Source organism: Lucilia cuprina, chromosome 3 (genome assembly GCF_022045245.1).
Source record: "Lucilia cuprina isolate Lc7/37 chromosome 3, ASM2204524v1, whole genome shotgun sequence".
Lineage (NCBI taxonomy): Eukaryota > Metazoa > Arthropoda > Insecta > Diptera > Calliphoridae > Lucilia > Lucilia cuprina.
The window spans coordinates 23,166,274-23,191,263 of NC_060951.1; the positions used below are offsets into that span (position 1 = coordinate 23,166,274).

The 24,990-nt window shown below is 26.0% G+C and overlaps 1 protein-coding gene across 2 annotated transcripts; it reads left to right on the forward strand.

Moving 5' to 3' along the window:
• Positions 1-627: 627 nt before the first annotated feature.
• Positions 628-22,990, forward strand: LOC111677211 (heat shock protein beta-1). 2 transcript variants are annotated; one of them, XM_023438302.2, is made up of 5 exons: positions 628-1,016; positions 16,415-16,441; positions 19,026-19,101; positions 20,529-20,624; positions 22,553-22,990. In XM_023438302.2, the coding sequence occupies exons 1-5, from the start codon at positions 838-840 to the stop codon at positions 22,745-22,747; spliced, it is 573 nt and encodes a 190-aa protein (XP_023294070.1). In that variant the 5' UTR covers positions 628-837; the 3' UTR covers positions 22,748-22,990. The 2 variants fall into 2 exon arrangements, with proteins under 2 accessions (XP_023294070.1, XP_023294077.1); XM_023438309.2 differs by lacking the exon at positions 16,415-16,441 and having other exon boundaries at positions 633-1,016.
• Positions 22,991-24,990: the final 2,000 nt, after the last annotated feature.

Consider the following 24,990-nt stretch of genomic DNA (forward strand, 5'->3'; position numbering starts at 1 on the left):
CTTTCCACAAAATTCGAGATATTAAAATGTTTTGACACACAGTATGATGAGTAAATATACATATGGATATAGAATTCATAATGTGTAAATCGCCTCCACAAAAATTATGCCGTTAAAAGTGGTTACTGGTTAAACTTGTCAATTTTAGAATAAATATTTTTGTAAATAAATAATTTATATTACAAATTTTCAAGTTCAAGTAAAAATATTTTTATGATTCTAAGACAATTTTGGTAAGATCATGATTTTGCTTTTTTTTGTTAATCTCAAAGATGTTTTTAGAATTACACCCACTGTTGTTTTTTTTTAAGCTGAATTGTAATAAGATGACAAATAAATAAAATAGTAAATGCTAAAACTAATATAAATTCCATAATTTTTCCACTAATTTCAATTTCAATTCAGAAATTGGAAATTGTATTGTATTTTTCTTAAACAAAAATTACCGTTACGATAAGAAAATAACACAATCATACACTTTTTACACAACTGTTCACTAAGAACTCCCACTCATACAACACTGATACGATTTAATGCAACGCTGTGAACAACTGCTAGAAACTGCTATAATTTCTTATTAGATTTTCATTACACATGTGTCAAATAAAAGCACAAAACCGACGCAAATACAAAACAGTCTTTAAGATAAAAGCAAAGTGTTAACAACTTAAAACAAGTGCTAAACAAACAAAAAGAAAAATAATATCTCTAGCGCAACAACAAGATAAACAAAGTGTGTACTAGAAAATATACAAAAACAAAAAAAAAGCTAAAATTTTTTTGGTGAAATTTCATATTGTGTGATTAAATAAATTATAAAACAAAAAATCCAACATAATGGCCGATTCTAACAAGCGTAATATTCCTATCAAATTGGGTGACTTCAGCGTTATCGATACAGAATTCAGCAGTATTAGAGAACGTTTCGATTCTGAAATGCGTAAAATGGAAGAAGAAATGGCTAAATTCCGTCATGAACTCATGAATCGTGAAGCTAATTTCTTCGAAAGCACCAGGTATGTAATGAGAAAATGATGTAAAAATTAGTCCCAGAAAACCTATAAGTTTAAATAAACTTCAACAAATAACGGCTGCTAATTGAAAGGGATCAAATCTTAGTTAAATTCTAATTGGTTAATATCTATGTTGAAAGTAAAAAGGAAACGGATATTTTTCTTTACCGGCATTTTTGTTGTTGTTGTATTATAATGGTTAATAGTGGTGGCATTTTGTATTAAAATTTTTAACATTGTTTCCTGGTTTAAATAGTTTTTTGTTTAAATTTTTTATTTAGTTTCCCACACATTAGTGTCATAAAATAAAAAACAACAACAACGACTATTAACCAACCTGAAAGCTAAGAGAACAAATAAAGTAAATATTTCTTTTCTTTTTTGTGCTTTTTTTCTTGTCTACGTTGCCAAATGATTTATTTTGCGGAGGTAGATTTCTTGTTGTTGCTTTTATTATTGTTGTTTTGTTTGTGGTTGTTAGTGTTACATTTTATTAACCAACAACAACTAAAACAACAATAACGGTGAGTTATTTCTCTTTAGATTTTTTGTGTTTTTTTTATATAATTCGTTCATTGAAAAAGGTTGAATGGATTATTGTGGGCCCAAGAAAACAAGTACCGTGGATTGAAGTTAGTTACATTTCGATTAAATTTAATGAGCAATATCTTAGTTTTAAAAAATTTAATATGTAAAATGTTAACCTTTTACCTTTCCTCCTTTTTGTAAAACACTTCACCTTGCGTTGAAAATATTTTCATAAAAAATTTTTGAAAATACAAAAACAATGTAAAATGATGTTAAATCAGGAGTAGGAATTTACATAATTGCCCATTTGTTTTATTGGCCCTGTCACAGAATTCTATACCGATCGATAATGATAAATTTATTAAAACTTTAAACCAATTATAATACCACATTAAATATTCCAAGTGTTTTATTTCAAAAAGTTGTTTAGACCTATTTATAATTATTTATTCGATAAGTATTTATCAGCGATTTGAAATATGCATAACTTCTTTGAAATAACTTACCCTAAGCTGTTGTGAATTCTAAGATTCCCTTGAAATTCCAAACTTGTACAAACCAGGTATTTCGAATCTCAAAGACCTTCGACTTCTGTTTAGGTATATCGAAATATATAGACCCTAGATTTCTGTTCAAAAGATCAGGTCGAAAAAGATATTCAGATCAGTTATTAACAATTACTTCCAGGGAGTTAGTTCCCTTTTGTTTGCTTTATGTAAAGAAAAGGGAACAAATTCTCAAGGAGTTTATTTTTCGTTGCCCCAGGGATATAACAGATTAATTGATTTGTCTTCTTCCCATATAGTAGCAACAACTCCTACAAAAGTCATTTTAAGGCATTATAAGACATCTAGCAGATATATAGTCAAATGTACTATGTATATATATATATCAATCGAGTTACTAAGTTGAGAATGAACAAGTTTCAGGAGATGATCAACAAATTTATAATTCCCTTTTAATCGTGCAAGTTAATTTTAATCTTCATTGGATATATTTATTCTTCCTAAAAGTTTCCTTTATATTTCCTTTTTAGTACACACAATTTCCTATCCAATGATATACAACCATTATTCATATTTTTTGCGTTAAATTAATTTCGAAATATTATACATCTCATAGTGAAATTGAACTAATTAATATAAAGACAAATTTTTAATTCAATAAGTGATTTTTTTTAAATTCAATTATAAATGTTTTTCAAATGAAATGTTACCATGACATTCCACAGTTTCTGTTCTTTTTTTGATTTTAACACGTTTGAGTGCCTTTCTATAACAACGACCTCCTACTTGGCGGTATTTTCTACTTCGGCCCAAATGGATTCTAAACAAAAATACATGTGTAGTTTATTAAAAACTAAGAAAAAAAGTTTTTTAAAAAAAGTATTGCCAAGCAACAAACCAACCAACATGTTTACACGGGCAACAAAAAAAAAATAATATTAAAAGGAAAAAAACCAACAATTTTTTATGATAGACACACACGTTTAGGCAAATGTTTCAAAATCTCAGAAAAATAAATAAAAAGAAAATAATATTTAAGAAAGAAATACAAGAAAAATTTGAGATATTTTTAGAATAAAATTTCTTTTTTTTGTAGAAATGTATTTAAGAAATAGTCATTATACATACATAAATACAATTGTTGTGTTGTACAATGAAATTTTATCTTAAGATTATCTATCTGTATAATCAGAAAAATAGAATAAATTTTTTATCTGCATACTCCAAAAACTACAATAATAGGAAAAGAAAGAAAAAAAATACACTTACATACAAAAGTAATTATACACATAACCAGAAAAATATAATAGGAAAATTTAAAATTCATAAAAATTTTTCAATTGTATTTGCTTTATTCCACTGTTTAACGCCCACTAATTGGAAATTGCATTTCCAGTTACAGTTTTAACAAAATCTTTTTTTTTTTTTAAACTTGAACAATTTTCAGGAATTTTCTATTTGTTTGTTTAAGTGATGATAAAATACATATTTCATACTATTAAATATTTAATAAATTTAATTTAATAACAAGGTCGTTGATTTAAATTGTTCTTGGATGTGTGTGGCTGTTGAAAAATTAAATAGAATACAAATGTTATTGAACAAACACTTTAATTCCATTAGTTAATATTATAAAATATTATATTATTACTTTTGCAGCATGTGTTTATTTAAGTAAATATTTGTACAATAAATTTGTATATGGTTTTCAATGGTTTTTTTTTTTGAAATATTTATTTAAAATTAAACTTTAAATGAAATGTTCGAATGTGAAAAAATTGGTGTTATAATGGTATAGATAGGAGATGTTTATGAATAATTCAAATATTTTTGAAATATTTTATTTAATCAATTATCTCAAATTTAGCAAGTTGTTATTGAAAAAATCTAATATATCACTTATTAATAATGTTCAAAATTATGATTCACTATCCTACATTGTGGTGTTAGTCCCCTGAAGCCCAACATTGAGTGGGCTGCTCACTCAACAAAAAGTTTCTGAGTACAAGAAACTCCGCACTAAGTGAGAGATAATTTCTCTCACATAAAAATCAAAAGTTTTCCAAGTTTCCCTGTGTTTACTGGTACTTATCGTCTTTAAACGAGATGACTTTATTAATCATGTGAGAGATAATTCGTACTTTAATTCCACTAGATCCGACTGTTTTTGGAACGTTATAGATTATGAGAAAGATATAAGATTTTGATATCTTAATCTCCGGCTTTCCAAACGTTTTCAACACTTTGATGGTCTATGCCGTAAGATATGTTTGGAATTACTCACCATACTAAGGCATAATAAGCTTACTATCAAAAATGTCACTTTAAATGTAAACAATAAGAACATTTGAGTGAAAGTATACTCTACACAAAAATAAAAAAACAATCAGCTGATTCTCGCTGCTTTGCACTACACTTGAAATATTCTTCGTACTTTTTCAGGATAAAAGACAGCATAGTAAGAACATTATACATTGCGCCTCCGTTTCGTCCAATTTCATTCATCTGTATATTGCAAATTTGTGTCTCAGAATCCACTATAAATTGGTAAATTTTTGACCATCAAATGCAATTGATATATAGGATATATTGGAGCAAAAATTCTTGATTAGAGTTAAAATTTCCACTTCGATATGGCTAATCGATCTCTCTAAACTGTACGATATATTTTCCTAATTTTTCTTAACTTTATGAACTCAGTACAAGACAATCGATATGAATGTTACCGATGTTTACAGATTAAATATTTGAAATGTTTTCGCGATCGATAAGATAATATAATCAGAGAGAGAAAAACAATTTAAGTCAATTGAAATGCCATTGGCTATATATTCTATTACTCACTGTAGTTTGAAGCCCAAACTCTTTAGACTGTTCTAATTGTTAAGTTCCCATAAAGATCAGACAATAACACCAAACTTATTAAATTTTTGTTTTAAAGAGAAAAATGCCGAATCTTTCTTCCTCACCACTTGGTGGATTTTTATAGTTAGTTCGATGCAACATTGACCATGGGCATATAGCGTGATTGCCGATATATGATTCGTTTGCCAATCTTTAGGTGAAGGTTTAGGGATTAAATTAAAATTAATCTTTGAAGGTTGTTTTTGAATTCTCAATCAGCTAATTCTGTTTGCTAGTTTAAGCGCCCAATGGAGGTGGTTTAAACTTGAGCATGAAATGCAAAAGTGTAAACAGCTGATGCCAAAAAAATTAATACAATTTTTATTAAAATAAACATTAAAAAGTTTGATTTATCGATTGGTAAAAATGAATTTTTTTGTTTTAAATTTAAGTTTTCATTAATTTTCATATTACATTTACAATTGTCTTCTTCTTGTTTATAAAACATGCATTGTTTTGATAACACAAAGTAACGTTTTCTATTGTTTTGTATGGCAACACTGCAAAGTTTAATCTTGTACTCAAAAAATCATAGGGGATTAGTATCAAAATTAATTTCTTTTTAGATTAACTAATCTAAATATTAGTTGGCATTTGATTGCCATCTCAAAAACCCGCTCTTAAAGGCCCAGTAAATTGGGTCGTCCGTTTGAATCAAATGTCTTATAAACTAAACTTCATAAAGCGCAAACAGCTTTATAAATTTAGGGTTCAAATAACGCGACGTTTATTAAATTCCAGAACAGTTCCATTAAAACGTTAATCTGCATCGGATTGAACTTTTCCCGAAGTATTTACTGTTACTTCAATTTCATATATTTTAGAAGACTTTTATTTTTAAAAAGTATACTTAGCATTCAATTTCTAAATGAAATGATTCAGCAAATGTTTTGCTGAAAACAAATTTACATTGTAATGCCTTTCATTTGCATTGAAACATGCAATAATATGAATTTACCTTAAAAGTAATTTTACTAAATTTGTTGGCTTTTGTTATTGTTTGGTTACTACTATTGATTATCACATTAAAATAGCCAATTCATTTTATTGTTCATAATTAAAGTAATTATATATTTGTTTTTGTTTGTATTCTATCTAAACACACCCTGCTCCTTTTAAACGGTTTTTTAGCGAAATAGCCATTATAATTGTTGTGTAGGATATTTTCTAAATTTCATGGAAGACATTCTTAGTTATAGAAAGTAATTTCTGTAACAAATTACAAAAGAAAGTAATAATTTGTATATAAATATTATACTAAACCTCCCACTAAGTTTTGCCATAGTTGGTTTTTTTTTCAAATACTAGTGAAAACAAAAAATTGACCTAATTCTAACGAATTAAACATTTTACAGACTAAGCAAGAAGTTGCCTTCAAAACTTCACTTTCCTGTGCTTAAACAGAATTTAAGCGACAGACGTTTTAAAGAAAGGAAGTTTTTAATACATAATGCATATTTGAAAAGAATTATTTCTAAACTTCTGTCGCTTGACGCTTTGGCTGTATTTTTATGCTTAAGCAAGTTTGAAATTTACAATACACATTGTTTAAAGTTTATTTCTTGTTTTCTTTCTTAATATCGCATTATAAAGAACAAATTATTTCCCTTTAAATTTTGTTTTGTGTTTTTTTTACGACCTTAAACTTTTTACCCCCTCTAATTTGCCATCGAAAAAATTTAACGCGCTTCAGAGTGTCTACATATAGTATTAAATTTTTGTTTTGGTTTTTCAATTGATTGTTTATTCTTTTGTATACATATAAGTATAAACTACATACATATGATCAAACATACATACATATGTATATATAATGTATTTATGTACAAATCTATGAGGTCACTATTTCTTTAATAACCAAAAACGTGCTTAAATGTCGTTGGTAGTCTGTTGTCTGTTTATATATTTGTGTTTCTTTGGTTTCGGTTCTATACATGACTCATTTCGAAATAAAGTTCATTTCTTTAACATGAAGTCATTTGATACAAGTGTATTTGACTTCCTACCCTCTACCCCTTATGCGGAAAAGAAATATGGAAATGATTTTGTCATTAGTTGATTGAAATGTAAGATTAAGAGATAGAAGATATTTTTATACATATATGGTAATGTAAAATAAACCTGTATTTGTTGGATATTAACAGGGATTTGGTATATATTGAAATAAAATATCTGTCCTTCCGAATTATGTATTAATTTCATATTTCATAAATGGAAATTTATTTTAAAATAAGTTCTAAACTTTCTGTCACATATTTGACCTTCATTTCCGGTACAATGGCGTCTGTTAAACAACATTTATTGTTGTCTTTACAACTTAACCTATGGGGCGAATTACCGCTTAAGTTTTAAAAATTATACTAATTTCCAAACAACCTTAAGTTCCAGCTCTTAATAGTGATTTGTCCGCAACTGACTGTTAAGAGTTATGAAAAACTGCAGTATTTTTTCAAGTTTATGCAGGAGTATTTTGTTGTCTTAAATACATTCTTTACCATTCTATACCATTCTTTATTGCAAAAGGCAACGTTAATTGTTTAATTTATCTCTAGCAAAGGTTCCCAAATGGGAGTCACTTTCAGTCCCTAAAGATAAAGATATGTATATTTTAGAAAATTTGAACTTAAAAACTTTTACTGAAATATTTCATTAAAAACTTAAAGCTCTAGCGATAGAATGGTTAAGAAGAGTTGAATCTCTAGCGAGAAAGAAGACTTTAAACTCCAAAAAAGTCTCTTCCAATTCCTATTATTTTCGGTCTCTGATCCACCTAAAGTAAAAGCAAAAGATATCTTTTGGAAAAATAGAACTTGAAAACTTTTACTGAAATATTTCTTAATAAAAATGTATAATTTTATAAATGATAAAGATCTAGCGATAGAATGCTTTAACCTCTAGCAAGGAAGAAAACTTCAAACTCTAGAAACGTCATTTCACTTAGAAATGTTCAAAAAGAATTTGCTCTTTAGAAAACCTAAAGCGCCCAGTAAAATATTTTCAGATTTTGGTAATGAATATATGTAGTTATTTCATACATTACTTGGTAATGAGTTCTCGTTATCAATAAAATATATAATTTTTTTGAATGGAATTTGTATTCAATTATCTATAGCGTATGTCTAATAAGGAATTAGTTAGTGTTTCTAACCGTAGTCGATTTTGGAAGTTTTTTTTCAAGAAATGTTGATATTTACATTTGTGTGAAAACCATTCCAGATAGAATGATAAAACTATTTTTAATGGGGCATTGAGTAAGAAAATAAAATAGCAAACACGAAAAATAACTGTAAAACCAATTTTAAATCCGGAAAAGTCGGGTAAGCAGAATTGTAACTAGTTATTTTTTGGTTATCGTCGAACCAACTACTTACACTTTTCTCCAATATTACTTGCCTACTTACCGGGTATGTAAAGATTTTGCTGGACGGTAAAGCATACATTAAGCTATGCTCTTTAGAAAACTTAAAGCGGTAATGTATACATTAAACTATAAAGAATAAATAAAAAAATCGAGAGAACGATTACCACGATACTGTGAGAACCACTGATCTATAGAATACTTATTTTTTTTACTGATAACAAAAAAGAAGAACTGTCAACGTCTTTTGAACCTTTTCTTGTATAAACACATATACATCACAATCTTGTTGAAATTACTGCAATGTCATAACAATTAAAAATTTACTACTATTTACGTTTCTACTATGTATAACAGGGATGGAAAATTATGTAATATTATAAAAATTTCCGAATATTAAAAACAAGATTTATTAAGAAGATGGTTTTAATTGACTAGTTCTAGTTGTAATCCATATTTTTAATATGATAGTTTTACTTCAAACAAAACTTACTACAACAGAACCAGTTCAAGAGCTATTCTGAATAAGATGTTTTTGAAACTGTTTATAAGTTTGACAATTTCAAACAAAAATGATAAATGAATTTATTCCAAAATCGTACAAATCTATAAAGTTTTTTTGAACTAAAAGTTAAAATATAATTCGTTTCAACGCCACAATTTGTTTTAGAAGTAAAAATACATTTTATAAATAAATGTTTAAAATTTCTAATGTCCATATCTGGATGTTTAGGCTTTTTACATTTATGACAGAATTTGTCTTTTGTTATGACATTAACAATTGTTCCATTGTAATGCAATTTAAAATAAATAATGAAGTATGTACATTAAATAAAACACTTGTGTAAATTTATGTGTGTTTTAACCGTTAAAATGTTTTTTAATCGCTATACAGATTTAAAAATCAAATTTACAACATTCTAAATTACTTTAGATTGGTTAGGTGTATATTTTAAACATGTGGGTAGGCGCTTATTTTTATGACGTTTAGATAGATTTTTATAAATATTTATGTCATATTTTGTTAATTCAATATTTTTGATTTAAAATTAAAGAGAAAATAATAATAATAAAAAATATAATTATACGAGAATGTAAAATAAAACTAATATGCCGAAAGTTGACAGGTATTTCCGCATGAGGTTACTTGAACATATGCTAATTTGAAAGGGTCACGATATCAACATTTTAATAAATGTCAAAAAAGGAAGAATTGTCTATTATTATTGCGTGGGCTGTTAAGAAAATTTAGGCTAGTAGAACAAAGTTTACTTTAACAAACATTTCCTATTAAATTTGACACTTTAATAATAACAAGTATTATGTTACAAACTAATTAAGAACACATTTATTAAAAATTTATTATCAAATTATAAACTACAAATTTCTTAAAGTGTAAACAAACCTATTACTGGCGTCTAGTTTAACAGTACCTCTCTCTCTCTATGCAATAAAATTACCGTTAACTATGATTACAAAAACAGAAAAAGCAAATTTCAACAAGAAAATAATAGTTATAATCAGTGTTACCATCAAATAAACACATTTAGCCAAACAGGCAGACATTCATCCCACTTTTGCTAACTAACTGACTGACCGACTGAATGACTGCTTAATGCCGTTGTCTGGTTGGCATGGTAATAAATGAAATTCATACGTTTCGTCTGTACCTACATCGAATAGCCAGAAATCGAGCAAAATTCTCCCTCTTTCTTTCTCACTTATGTTCATACTCTCATCGATGATGATGTCATGCTTGGTTTGATTTAAAAATAAACATTTTGAATAAACTTTGAATCGGTGTATATTTGTATTTGTTGATTTTTTTCCGTATGTGTGAATATATTTTTTTCATTTATTCCTATTCGTATTAGAGAAAAACAAAAACAAGAAATAAGGTGTATTTTATAACAGAGCAAACATTTGTTTTCTTTTCGAATATTTTTGTAAAACTTGAAAGATAATAAAATATGTAATATTTTTTTATCGTTTTTGTATAAAATTTAAATGTAGGACACATCCCTGCCATCTAATATAATGACTACACTAAAAGAAAACTTTTTCAAAACTTTTTTTTCATAATTAATGTTTCAAAATTTTTGTAACATATGTTTAGTTTTTCTTGCAAATTCTTCCAGTAGTTGTTATTTATTTCATTTATATTTAGATTTGTTTAAATACTTTTTTGTTTAGATTAAACTTGATTATACATATATATGTATATTTTTTAGATAAATGCATTTATATAAAATTCAAATATAATTTGCATGATCTCATCTGCTGTTTTAAATACAATCTTATCGATGGAAACTAATGATGTTTACACATACGCTCTGCATAATTGTGAAATGTTTAGATTTCGTAAAAAATGTTTTGAAATTGTTTATTTTATTAACACTAATAATATGTTTTATTATAAACAAATGCAAGAATAAACAGAATACTATAATATTTTTTTAAAATACTTTGTCAATATCAATTTAATGGATATCTAAACAAAAAACATTTTAAATTACTTAACAATTGTTTAATATTTTTAAATAGAGAAGTTAAAATATGTACCGGTAGTTATGAAATAAAAATCGTTTTTTCGTCTCAATCTAATCAATTTGAGATGATTTACATATCCCTTCAACCTAAATTACAGATTTTTTTGCTTAATTCCCGTTTTATTGATTTTCTATTACTAAAATTTAATTTTTATCCAATTCTTTATGGGGCCTATTATGTCAGGAAGTAATAAGTGCACTACAGTGAAGGAAGTAGTTATAAAATAAGTGTTTTTAACACTTTATTTAACAGATCCGTAAAACAATTTCATTTCTATTAACATATCACTTAATATTTTGGGCTTATTAATAGTCTTTAATGTCAAGCCATAGAACTAGATCATTTCAATTCAATACATATTTAACAGATATTTTTAGAATTTCAATAAGTATTACACAATAAGTTTTAAATAGAAATTGTAATTTTTTTCATGATTATCTTATAGAAAATCCTTGAATTAATTAAAAATTATTACTTATAAACACCCACCCATAAGTTTGTTAGTTATAATTTATAGGAAATTTGTTAGATTTTGAGCACTAAATAAAATAACTCTGGTTTTCATAATTAAACTGTTAGTTGGCAATAAATAAGACAGAGCTGTTAAAGAATAAATTAATAAATAGGTTATGATATTTTTTTAAATAACTTTAAGGGCGGGTTTTTGAATTGGCAATCAAATGTCAATTAATAATCAGATTAGTTGATGTTTTTGACTACAAGATTAAACTTCGCAGTGTTGCCATACAAAACAACAGAAAACGTCACTTTTTGTCATCAAAACAATGCATGTTTTATAAAAAAAACAAGAAGACAATTGCAAATGTAATATGAAAACTAATGAAAACTTAAATTTAAAATAAAAAATATATTGTGAAGTCTCCATAATTTATACTTATCGATAAATCAAACATTTTAATGTGTATTTTAAAATGTATTAATTTTTTTGCATCAGCTGTTTATACTTTTGCATTTCTGGCTCAAGTTTAAACTACCTCCAATGGTCGCTTAAACTAGCAAACAAAATTAGCTGATTGATTATTCAAAAACAACTTTCGAAGATTAATTTAATCCCTAATCTTTTACCTAAAGATTGGCCCTAAAAGTTTAACTTTATTGATGATGTGAGAACGTTTTCACACAACCGAGAAATCCTAATAAGGTCCCCTGTTTTCGCAGGATTTATTTGCTTTTTTTATCGATATTGCATTGTTCGTTTCTAATGTGGTCAAATAGAGAGGTTAAATTTTTCAAAAAGTTCAGCTATCGAAGCTACATTGTTCCCTAGAACTTATTTATATAGCTTATCGGCTAAGACAAGGGAATTTACATATACACAGGGAAAAAATATACAGGCCTGATAGAAAATTGACACCAAAGTGTTTATAATTTATACAACAAGCCGTTGTCAATTGTGTTTAGTTAACAGATGTGTATAAAATTTAGAATTCGACAAAGAATTGTTGCAATGTTGAAAACGTTGCGTTGTTTTGCAACAATGTGTCGTACGAATGGAATTGTTATTGAAAATTATTAATACTTTGGTGTCAATTTGGTACTAGGCGAGTATACATATATTTAATTCTCTCTGTGTACATTTTTAATTGCTTATTAAAAAAATGTGAAGTTTTACAAAGAACAAATTCTTTTAGATCCGGAATTGTAGCCCACATGCAAAATATATTAATAAATAATAAACAATATTCATTTATCACTTATTGAATATTATGTCTGAGAGTGTGAGTGAATGTATAAAGATAATCATTTTAAAAAATTGTTTTTATTTTCAATTAAAATTTCAAGTTCAGAATATGATACAAATGGTGGCGGGTTTTGTAAGCGGTTTCGCTCTCAACACTCTCTACCCGACACATCATCAGTTTAAGTTTAGAAATTTAGCCGACTATAAAGTTCAAATATGGAAATGTAACGTAACGTTGAACAAAAAGAAAACTGCAAGTTATATATGCGTAATGACAAAGTGTATGCAAATTAAGTTAAGTCATGTTTTTTTTAACTGCATGGAAACGTATGGTGGATTTTTATTAGATTGTTACTGTTACTTGCATAAAAATTATAAAAATAACCTTTTACGGTAAAGATTTTTATAATGTTTTTATGTAAAAAATATATATAAAAAATAACGTAATTGTTTTTTATTTATATGCTATTTTAGGTTGGACCTTTTCCAGAAATTTAATTTTTTTATTGGATTTCATTGGCCAACAAAAACATAGACTTTCCTAAAGAATTAAGCTCTGACGTAGAATCTTAAAACTTGTTCATCATATCAGGTTTTGCAGATATTCACTCCTATCGCCAATCATCATTTCACGTGAAATATGTTCCCTTTTCACTTTTTTCGTACAATAACTTTTTTATCGTGAAAATATTCCCCTGTTGTGAAAGTTGTTGAAGGAATTTTGTAAACATTGAACAGCTATTCCCTACAAAATAAACTATTGTGAATGAATTCTTCAAAGGTAACGATAGCAATTTTCCCTTTGTGGAAAATGAAAATTTCAAAGGAACAAAATTTTCACTTCAATTGGCGATAGGGGTGAATGTGTTATAAAGTTTAAACAATTGGCCATCATAATAGCACAATGAAGATTGGACGTAGACTTTTAAATATAGGTTTAATCACTGTTATATGTTCTTCATATTCTTTGTTCGAAATATTTCTAATGTTTAAGCATTTATCCAGTCCTGTTAAAGTTTAATGGTCAAATGTCAACATTTTGCAATCACATACTTTTGACACTGATTAAATCGGTAAACTGACGGAAATTCTAAATTCAATTCTAAATATTATAAAATTTAGTTTGATTTGTATGTAAATACACTTCATTTTCATAAATATTGAAAAATCAATATGTATTTTCCAAAAACGAATGTTTATTCTAACAATTTAAGAAAAAAAAACATTTCCGCTTTATACAACCACTCCGCATTCAATTAAAATTATAATTAATTAAACATTTACACAATTACATATATGTACTTCTCATAATTGATTTGAATAATTTGTAAATAATATTACAACTAATTATGATGATTAAAATACAAAAAAAGAAATATGCAAATTAACACTGGCAGTCAAGACATGATGTCATAAATTTACAAAAATCTTGTTTGTTTTTTGTTTGTTTTATTGAATATTAATTCAATAAATTTACGCGATATAAAAATATATATTTTTTGTTTGTTTTTATAATGTGTAAATATACATATGTATACACACACGAAATGTTGTTTATGTAGGTATACTTGTATTTTCACAATGTATGTATGTATTTAAAAGTAATAAATATTAACGCCTTTCAAAGTCATTTTATAAAATTTACTTGTATCAAAGTTGATAAAATTTATCAGAGGATAATGAACTTTAAGTAAGAAATTTTGCAAAATTAAAAAATGACATTTTTTTTTCCTTTAAAGTTATCTGTTGAAAAATAAGTAGCTTAATGATATTTATAAATTTATTACAAAGTAAATGTAAATATTTAAATTTTTTGACGTCTTTTATTATTTTTAATTAAAATATTTATCTACTTTTGCCTTGGTGTACTCAGCTTGTCAAAAATATAGATGTGAATGATAAAAATGTACTCCGAGCTCTATGCAACCTTAGCCTTTTAATAGAATTGAAGTTCCCAAATATCATACCTAATCTCAACAAAGGTCAAGTAGAGTTTTTGGTTAATGAACTGAGTGATAGCATATCTTAGCTAGCGTTCACCAAAATACCTCTAATTTTAGGCATAAACACTTTTATACCCAAAATTTACTTTTGCAAAATGGGGCAACATTTTTGTAAAAAGAGCCATATTTTGTGTAAATTTATGTAAATTTTCTTCACTAAAAAGATGTAAAGCTTTCTTGTCGACTTTTTACGACTTTTTTCAACTTTTCGACTTTTTGACTACTTTTGACTATTTTTTACTTTTTTCGAGTTTTCCGACTATTTAAAAGTTTTTGACTTTTTTCCACTTTTTTTAAATTTTCGACTATTTTTGACTTTTTTCTATTTTCGAGTTTTCGAATTTTTTCGACTTATTCCGACTTTTTGACTTTTTACAACTTTTAGATTTTTTTCGACTTTTATTTACAAAGTCGACTTTTCGACTTTTTTCATAGACGATAGTCGAGTTATCGACTTTTTGTAATAAAATAGTCGACTTCGACTTTTTTCGACAAAAAGTCGGTTGTTTGATTATTCAAAAGTCGATTTATAGAACTCTAATCTTGAGTTTTTTTTTGTATTTACGATTACTCCACACGCATTTCGATAACTCGAAAAAAAAACATATGGAGGTTCTAGCGAACTGCCATCACAAATTATATGATATATCAAATGTCAAATATTTATTAAATATTGAGTTCGATATCATTTAAAAAACTTATTCTGCATATGAAGAAGATTTTTCAGCAACAAAAAAATCGACAATGCTGTCATACTTCAGGATATTTGGGTATTTCCGTCTCTGGATATCAAATTTTGTGCAGTGGAAAATTATATGAGAATTATCTTCAGGACTGTTGCATTCTTCACACAAATCGTCGGCAAAGACTTTCATTTTTGCTAGGATACTTTTACAAAAAGAGTGACCAGTTAATAGTCTGTTTATTTTAATTTATTTTAATTTAATTTCCAACTGCTTAAATAAAATATTCTTATCAGAAAACCATGGTCGTTTTGACACCTGCGGAAAAATCCGGCCATAGTCTTTGCCTTTCGAGAGTATTCGGTTTTTGTAGTCATCATTCCATTTGGAAAATAGATCATTTTCAATCATCATTTGATTGCGTCCTTTAATGGATATTTCGTATCAACGAAATTTCTTACTTCATGAGCATTTTTCGCCGCATCGTCAGCTAAGTCATTATAAATAATGTTGGAATGCGCAGGAATATAGTGAAATTATACTTTCTCAATGTCGCTGTTATTTATCAAGCGTAAGATATTGTGAATGAAATAGTTTTCCGAGTAGTTCTTCTTAAAAATCTTGAGTTTTAATATGTAGGAGTGTTGCCACTTTGTTTTGAAGATAGAATGAGTGAAGAAAATAATAGAAGGAAATAAAAAACCGTTAGAAAAGAAAACAGTGTGAACAACTACATTCGAGTTTAAGAATAATCTAGCGATTTTTAATGTGAAATTTCAAAGAAAACATATAATATTTATTATTTATTATTATTATTAAATTTCCCTTTCTACAGCCGTTATTTGTTAATTAGTAATATATTATATAATTAATTATTAATAAACTATTGTAATTATATATATTGCATATACAAATAATTAATATATTAATCTTATTTATAAACTCTTTTTTCCTGTATTCCACTGGCTTTAAACATAATAAAATGCTGCTTTTATAAATCTCTATATAAATTATACATTGTAATATTTATTGTAATATAAATGGACGTTTAAATATTTCTAATATATTTTTGGCTGTAATACAAAAAAAAAATAATAATAATAATAATGAATATTTAATATTAAAAAAATAAAATACAAAATAATAATTTTAAACATAATATAATAGTACAACAAAAAAGACAACAACAAAAAGGTATTAATATAAATTTAAACATTTTAGTTTGCTAATATTTACAAAAGAACAACAAATTAATGTACATAATATATGATTTTTTTTTTTAAATTAGAAAGAATTATTTAATCAAAATCTTATTTTTTATAATTAGTTATTTCTTTGAGCTATTTTTATTTGTTTGATCTTTAACTTGGTTTATAAAGCTGTTACTTGATTGTATGACTTCTTATAATTCTCTGATGCAGAGTGTGATACTTTACAAGTAATAACTACGGAATTAAACTTTAATTAAGTTTAATCATCCTATAATTTGAAAAGATCTTTGTACATACGATGGATAAATTACAATTTCCAATATTGAAATCGCCATTTTAATTCTATTTAGGAGAGATCGAAATCTCTTAAATCTGATTGAAATTATGGCTTTATGCTATGTTAGATCTTACAAGCAGTAAATGTCTTAATATACTGTCTAATAATACTGTCAACTTACAAATTTTGTCTTGCAATATTTTCGGTAATGCTTTTTCTGACAACGTTGCATATGAAAAATTGTAAATTCAGACGATTATTAGACAATTTCTGAACATTTTATTGACAACGTTGTAAGATCTGACAACCGTGTATCACGGCTTTTAGTTTTGTGAAATCTTTATACGGTCTGCTTTCGTTCTATAAAACAATTCTAAATAAGTTTATTCAACAAAAAATTTGTTGTGAAATTGTCACCCTGAAATAAATTTTAAAGAGGCATCAAGTTAACCTCCTTAAAAACGCCGAGTAGACAACTCTTTTAAAAGAAAAAAGAAGAATTCAAAAGTTATGGCTGCATCACAGGTCCAAAAATATGAAGCACTAGTTCTAAAAGTAGTTAAAACTTAGTAAAAATTTTAAAAATTATGTACATTAATTTTTCTTTTTATACAAAATCTATATAAATGACTTTTATTTAAGTGACTAACTAATTTTTTCATTTGTAGTTTTTTTTTAGTTAATATATATTTTTTTAATTTATTTTCAACATTTTGTTGCTAATTACAAAATACATTCAAATACGTTTTTTTTTTTCAAAATTGTTCATAAGTCTGACAAATTTCAAAATTATATTAATAACACATGACTCAAACAAAAAATTTTTGTTTTTTTATTTAGCACATTTTTCACAGTCATATTCATTTAAATTGTTTTTATTTTGTATATTTTGTGAAAAATAAAGAAAATCTTCTATACATATATGTATGTATAAATACGTAAGAATGTGTTTTTGTTTTCTTTAATTTTATTTTTCTGTTTTTACCTGTCAAATTAATGGGGAAATTTTGTTTTCATGACATACTTTATGACAAATCAGTTTGACAGTTTTGAAAATTTCACTTGAAATTTATTAATAAGCAAAATAGAATTCCAAAATTTTATTTTCTTTCATTGTTTATTGGATAATATAAGATTTTTTAAACACATGTTTCACAACCAAAGATTAATCATAGTTTTTATTTTTAAAAAAATATTTTTTGAAGGAAATATTTTTTTGGTTTGAGTTTAGTTAAACTTATTTTGAATTAAAAAAAACAAAGTAGGTATTTCTTTATTTCTTTCAGTGTAATTTCATTGAACTTTGTTTACTTTTGAAATAGTTTTTCTCATTATTTTAAGCGCCATTTAATTTTAGTGTTGCTTAATTTATTTCACAAAAACTCAAAACAAAATAAGTAAAAAAAATTGTAAAATAAATAAAAACACATAAAATTTTATTGTTCGATAAAAAAGTTTTTCCCTGTACAATTTGCCAAGTTTTCCTTTTTTTATTCTATAAGAATTTTAATGTCTGCTAAAACTTAATATATTGACGTATTCACAGAATATTCATACAAACTACATAGTACATACGTACATTCCTCTTCTAACACATTATGTCTTTATAATAAATTAAAAACACTTTCAAGTGTTTCAAATACATATTTTTGAAAAATTGTCTTTTATTGTTAAGAAAAATGACAACACACAATCTTAAATTCTAACACCTATTACTTCTCAACAAATGTTGACAGCTGTTGGTTTTATATTCAATAATAATCTAAATTTAAACTCACTTCCTACTTTAAATACATTACATTAATAATAAGATTTCCTTTTTTAAACTAGTGTTGAACCTAAACTAAAGTTTATTTTTAGTTTAAGTAATGACTCTACAACATGTTTATTCATCCATTTTCCCCATTTAATTTGAGTTCTAAGGGTGGTTTTTAATTTTATTCTAAATTTAGTTTTCAATTACAACTGACTCCAAAATTTTTGTATAAAAACTGGAGTTCATTTTCTTTTCCTTAGTTAGTTTTAAAGAAACCTTTGTTGTTTAAAGTTTAAATTTTAATTTTGTATTAAAAATTATTTTCTACATCATCATGAATACTTTTAATCGTTCATTTACCACTCACACCAAAACTCATACACGTTCTTATAGGTAAATTTGAAAAATTTGTTAATATCTTTATATTTCTTTTAATTTGTGTATAATTTAGTGTTTTAATTATTTGTTAAATTTAAAATTTTTTTGTCATTTTATTAATTTTTATTTATGTTTTTCTTTTATTTATTATTATAGCTCAACTACAAATTCTGCCCTCTCCTCCAGACCTAAACAAAATTACATTTCGGACATCAGTTCTCCCTTGATTCAGGTAAGAATATACCAAAATGGATCACGGTTATAAAGTTATCGCAATTAAAATTGTTTTAGAATTCATATATATTCCGAAATATTTTCGATATTTAATACTAGCTGTACGTGCACCGTGTTTCGGGCCCTATTTAAATTACTTAGTTGCACGTGTATCTAGGGTTTTAACTGCTTGTGCTAAAAACTGTTTTTATATGGAAAAAGTGTGTAGTAAATCATTGTTAATTTTAATAATCGTTTTTGAAAATTTCAAACTTATCTGTCTAAAAATGCTTCTAATAGCAACATTATCATAGATAGATAGATAGATAGATAGATAGATAGATAGATAGATAGATAGATAGATAGATAGATAGAAAGAAAGAAAGATAGATAGATAGATAGATAGATAGATAGATAGATAGATAGATAGATAGATAGATAGATAGATAGATAGATAGATAGATAGATAGATAGATAGATAGATAGATAGATAGATAGATAAATAGATAAATAGATAGTTTGTTAGAAAGTAAATTTGTTAGTTAGTAAGTTAGTTAGTTTTTTATTTAGTAAGTTAGTTAGTTAATAAGTTAGGATCCTTAGGACCCCATGATTATTATTTTTCTGACAGAGAAATTTATGTATAAAGTCCAATGTATAATCAAGGACATGCAATGTAGGACATGCACAATGCAAACTATATATTTACTTTTATTTGTTAATGTTTTTAATTATCATATTGATTATTAACCTAGTTCTTTTTCTTCACAAAAATCTCAAACAAACAGTTTCTCTTTAATTCACTAAAAAGTTCAGCGTTCAATTTGAATTTCATAAAACTACTTCCAGGTAAAAGTAAATATCCTTTTCTAATGGATAAGGATATCTCGATTAAATAAGATATATCAAAAGTTAATGCTTTATCTTGAATTCGACATATTGCATATTCAGACGATATAAGAAGTTTTATAAATAAATGTGAACAAAAGAGTTTTTGTTTTTCAATATTTGGAACATGATAACTCAAAAACTTGAACATTACAAACTTCCAAAAGTCTGAGAAATTGATTACAGCTTCATAAACGTTTTTTTTATTTATTCAAAATCTTTTTCAATTTAAAACAATTTCTAGACTTTCACTTACTATCATAATGATGTGATGTTGATGATGATGTATTAAAAAAAAATCTCTTGCCACCTACTTAAAGTTAATTGAATATTGTCACGTTTTCATGGCATTATTTATAGAGATATGATAAAAAATTTTTTGTTTTTTTATAATTAATTAAAAAAAAATTATAATAAATAAACATAAAATTCTAAGAATTATGAATGCTTTATTTAAAATATAATGATTATGTAACCGATATTAATAATGCATTGTACTTATTAATAGATTATTAATTTTTTTGTTTTCCTATTTTTTATTTTTTTGTCTTTTTATAGGAGGATGGTGATAATAAAGTATTGAAATTACGTTTTGATGTCAGTCAATATGCCCCCGAAGAAATTGTTGTCAAGACTGTTGACCAAAAATTATTGGTGAGTAAATATTTACTTTTAACAAACATAAGAAAATATATACATATTAATTAGTTAGTTATTAACCCATAAAAGGGCATAGATTTTTAATGGATATTTAAAGTTTTTTTATATTGAAATTTAAGCATAAAATGTTTTTAATTATTAATTATTTATAAATATCCCCATTGCAGCTTTAAGTGTTCAATTTTTAAAAGCTATTTTTTGTTAAAGACATTTTTGTTTGTTTAATTTTTTTCGTAAAATTCATTTTTGTTTAAATGACTCATTTGTTTGTAGAAGATGTTGTCTATTAAAGATTTGTTAAATTGAATTAGTTTTCATGTTTTTGTACATCTTTATATTTTAATTTTGAGATTTTTTTGGCAGATAACCGTTTTGTTGAATTTTCGAGAATGTTTTTTTTTTTAATTTTTTTGTTCATTTTGCAAATAAACAACAAATTATGATGTCAAGGCAGTTTTTTCTGTTTAATTTATGTATATTATTAATCTTTTTTTAAATACACCTTTTTTAAACAAGTACATACTTTCCATTTTTTGCACAAAAAAAATCTCGAAACACCCACTCAACTTATGAAATACAATTATTTGCCAAAAATGAGCAAAATCAGTTGATAACTGGTCATTTAAGTGAGTGTATGGAATAAGATTAAATTCATATTTTTATCATAGTTTCAAAATCTTATTCAAATTAACAATATTAGGGGGGAGTTTTTCTAATAAAGATAATCTTCATTCTTTGGTTAAACCTGGTTTAATATATGTTTCGTGTTTTTCAGTTATCAATAAAGTTACATATTATCTTAGTTTAACTGAGTGTAATTGGCCAATTAAACTCAAGTTATAAGTGAGAAAACACAATTAACAAAAATAATAAAACAATGATTTCGGAAGAACAAAAACTTAATATTTTAAGTAAATTGCAATTTTCTGATTTGTTTTGTTTTATTTATTATTGTTTTAAATGTTTATTTAACATTTTTCTAAAATTTTCCATTTTACAAAAGTATTGTTTGCAAAAAACAGCTGTTTATTGTTTATGTTTTTGAGTAAAAAGTTGGCAATACTAACAAAGTTAACGGAGCTTAAATCTAAAACAGAAAAACACAATCATCGGTTAAAGTCCGCCTAAATTTGTTCCGAGTTTAACCTAACAGCAAGTTAAGCCTAGTTTAACTGAGGAGTAAGAAACCCGCCCTTAGTTGAAATTTAAAAAGAAAGTTTTATTTAAATTAAGTTAATTAGTTGCTCAATCTATTCGCATTTAAGCAGGATTGTTTAACAGACTAATCCCAAGATTAAATTAAATAATGCCCTTTTAGGGACAATCTTTAGGTGAATGGTTAGGGATTAAATTAAAATTAATCCTCGAATATTGTTTTTGAATACTCAATCAGCTAATTTTGTTTACTGTTTTAAGTGCCCAATGGAGGTGGTTTAAACTTGAGCAAGTAATGCAAAAGTGCAAAAACAGCTGATGGCAAAAAAATAATGAAATTTTTATTAAAATAAACAATAAAATGTTTGATTTATCGATTAGTATAAATTGTGGGGACTTTACAATATATTTTTTGTTTTAAATTTAAGTTTTTTTAATTTTAATTTTACATTTACAATTGTATTCTTCTTCTTTATAAAATATGCATTGTTTCGATAACAAACAATGACGTTTTCTGTTGTTTTGTATGGCAACACTGTAAAGTTTAATCTTGTACTTAAAAGCATCAGAATTAAGTTATTTTCAGATTAACTAATCTGATTATTAATTGACATTTGATTGTCAACTAAAAAACTCACTTTTAAAAGATTAGGAATTTTCACCATCAAATTCATTTTAAATTTCTTAGAAATTGAAATTTACTCTTTACTCAATTGTAAACTATATCAAATTATACTAAATTTCTATTAAATTTTATTTCTTTTCAGGTACATGCCAAACACGAAGAGAAATCCGACACAAAGAGCGTCTACAGGGAGTACAACCGTGAATTCTTGTTGCCCAAGGGTGTTAATCCCGAATCCATTCGCTCTTCTCTCAGCAAGGATGGTGTTCTAACTGTAGATGCTCCTTTGCCGGCTCTTACTGCTGGTGAAACCATGATTCCCATCACTCACAAGTAAATGCAACGATAAACAACTCCTAACCAACAACAGTTTACAGTTAAACTTACAACATCAAATGTGTGCTACTCCAAATCATCACAACTATCAACCACCAAAAGAAAAAAATCAAATAAAACTTTAGGCAACTTCTTTTTTTTTAAATTCATAACTTAGCTTTTTATCTTGGAAGCTGCTCTTACACAGGAGTAGTATGATTTGTGAATAAAAAAAGCTAGAAATGTTCTTAAATTTATTTAATAATTGCTACTTTTAAAATTTCTTAACTTGTTTTTTATATTAATTTAACAATTTTAATTTTAATTTTGTTTTTTTTTCTATTTATTATTGGGCAATTATAAGTTTTTATTATTAATATTTTATAATTGTATGCGTTTTTTTGTACAAAATGAAAAAATGTAACAAAATCCTTATAGAACAGTTTAATTGGTTCAAATTGTTTAAAATGTATTCATTCAATTTATTTATGTGAAAATTATGTTTTTCTTTTTGCATAAAAATGTACGGTCCAGTGAAAAATAAACTATAAATAATAAAATTTGATACTCAAAACCAAATAAAAGAATTTTTTTGTTGTTGTTTTTTTTTATTTCATTGCTTTTATTATAATTTTATTTTTTGAGCTAATTTCACTACATCTCTGCCATGATCTGTATGCGCAATTGTATATTTTTGATGAATTTTGGCATTGTGCTTAAACTAAATAAAAAATTTAAGAAATTGTATTCGTATTATATATACAATAATATGTAAAATAAATTTTAATAAAATGTTTGAAATTTTTATTAAACAATTTTTTTTTATTTAAACAAATTTGGATATGAAAATTAGGTGATATGTACACTATTAGCAATATCTGTTTTATAGCCAAAAATTAATGATTATAAATTTAACAAATTTTAAATAGTAAACTGTGATATTTATGGTATACGCACAATTGGGACGAACGACGAATTTCGTAAAGCACGACGAACAATAAAATTATTCGTACTGCGAATTCGTTTCAAAATTTGTTTGTTCGAAATTGGAAAAAAGTAAGCAAAAGGAACATAAATTATATTTTTGTGATAATTTTAAAAATTAAAAATTTATTCGTACATTATTTCGAAATTAGAAAATGTTAGAAATTGACCTCGAATAGAATTAAAATTATATTTTTGTGAATATCCCCAATTTTGAGATTATTTTAACAGCTTGTCATCAAGTGTACTCTTATGACGCAGAGATTATTTTAAGACCATAAAAAATTTTTCAAACATAACTTCGAATTTTCGAATATAATTTCGAATATTCGAATATAATATTGTATTGTCATTAGCTGTACTCATAACCGCCAAATTTCAGAAAATTCGGGCTTCCAGAATTGGTCTTAAAACAACTTTCCCCAATTAATTCGTCGTTCGTCTGCGTAAGAAATAGAAATAAACCTATCGCACAGATCGTTACGTACGACGAATTTCGCGTATTTTCACATTCTTTAGCGTGTTCTATATCTGACGACGAAAATTCGTTCCGAAAAATTCGTCGTTCGTCCCAATTGTGCGTATAGCATTACTCATCCAAAAAGTATAAAGTTCCAATTTAACTAAAGCTACGTATACACATCATACAACATTGGCACTTACAATTTCTGTTTTGAAACGTTGCACGTTTCATATCAATTCTTAAAAATACCAAAACATTAGCTTTGTAGTATGAGATGTCTTGCAGGCGGATTAAATTTAAAATTTTGCAATATATTTTTACCCGATTTTCAAATTTTCACCAGTGGCGCTACCGCTAATTAAACCAGAAGATTTGTACACAAACATTTTCAAAAATCAAGATCAAGTTTATCCTATCCCAGCAAAAAGTTACATGACAGGGATATTGTTTAATCAGTAGTTCAATTAAGGTGAAACATGCATGCATTTGGTATACAATTGTTATTCCCTTTAATTAAGAACAAGAAAATATGAGAGAAGAGAGAAAATTAAGTAGGAGAAAGAGAACAAGTAAGAATGTTATATTCGGCTATGCCGAATCTTATATATCCACCATCAAATCTAGTTTGACTCTAATGAAACTTAATTATGCCGAATTCCATCTATATGGTATGGAGGCCGATATAAGAAATATTTATGTGAAATTTCAACCCTATAGCTCTTTCCATTCGGACTCTATTGTGCTCTTAACAGACAGACGGACGGACAGACATCGCTAAATCGTCTTAGAATTTAATGACGACCCAGAATGATGAATAT

Bases quoted from the DNA above. Each gene is read 5' to 3' on its own strand.
- LOC111677211 (XM_023438302.2), top strand. From the start codon at position 838: ATGGCCGATTCTAACAAGCGTAATATTCCTATCAAATTGGGTGACTTC. The intron at 16,442-19,025 runs GTATTAATATAA...TTATTATTATAG, and splicing joins AAAAAGACAACAACAAAAAG to CTCAACTACAAATTCTGCCC. The intron at 19,102-20,528 runs GTAAGAATATAC...GTCTTTTTATAG, and splicing joins TCAGTTCTCCCTTGATTCAG to GAGGATGGTGATAATAAAGT.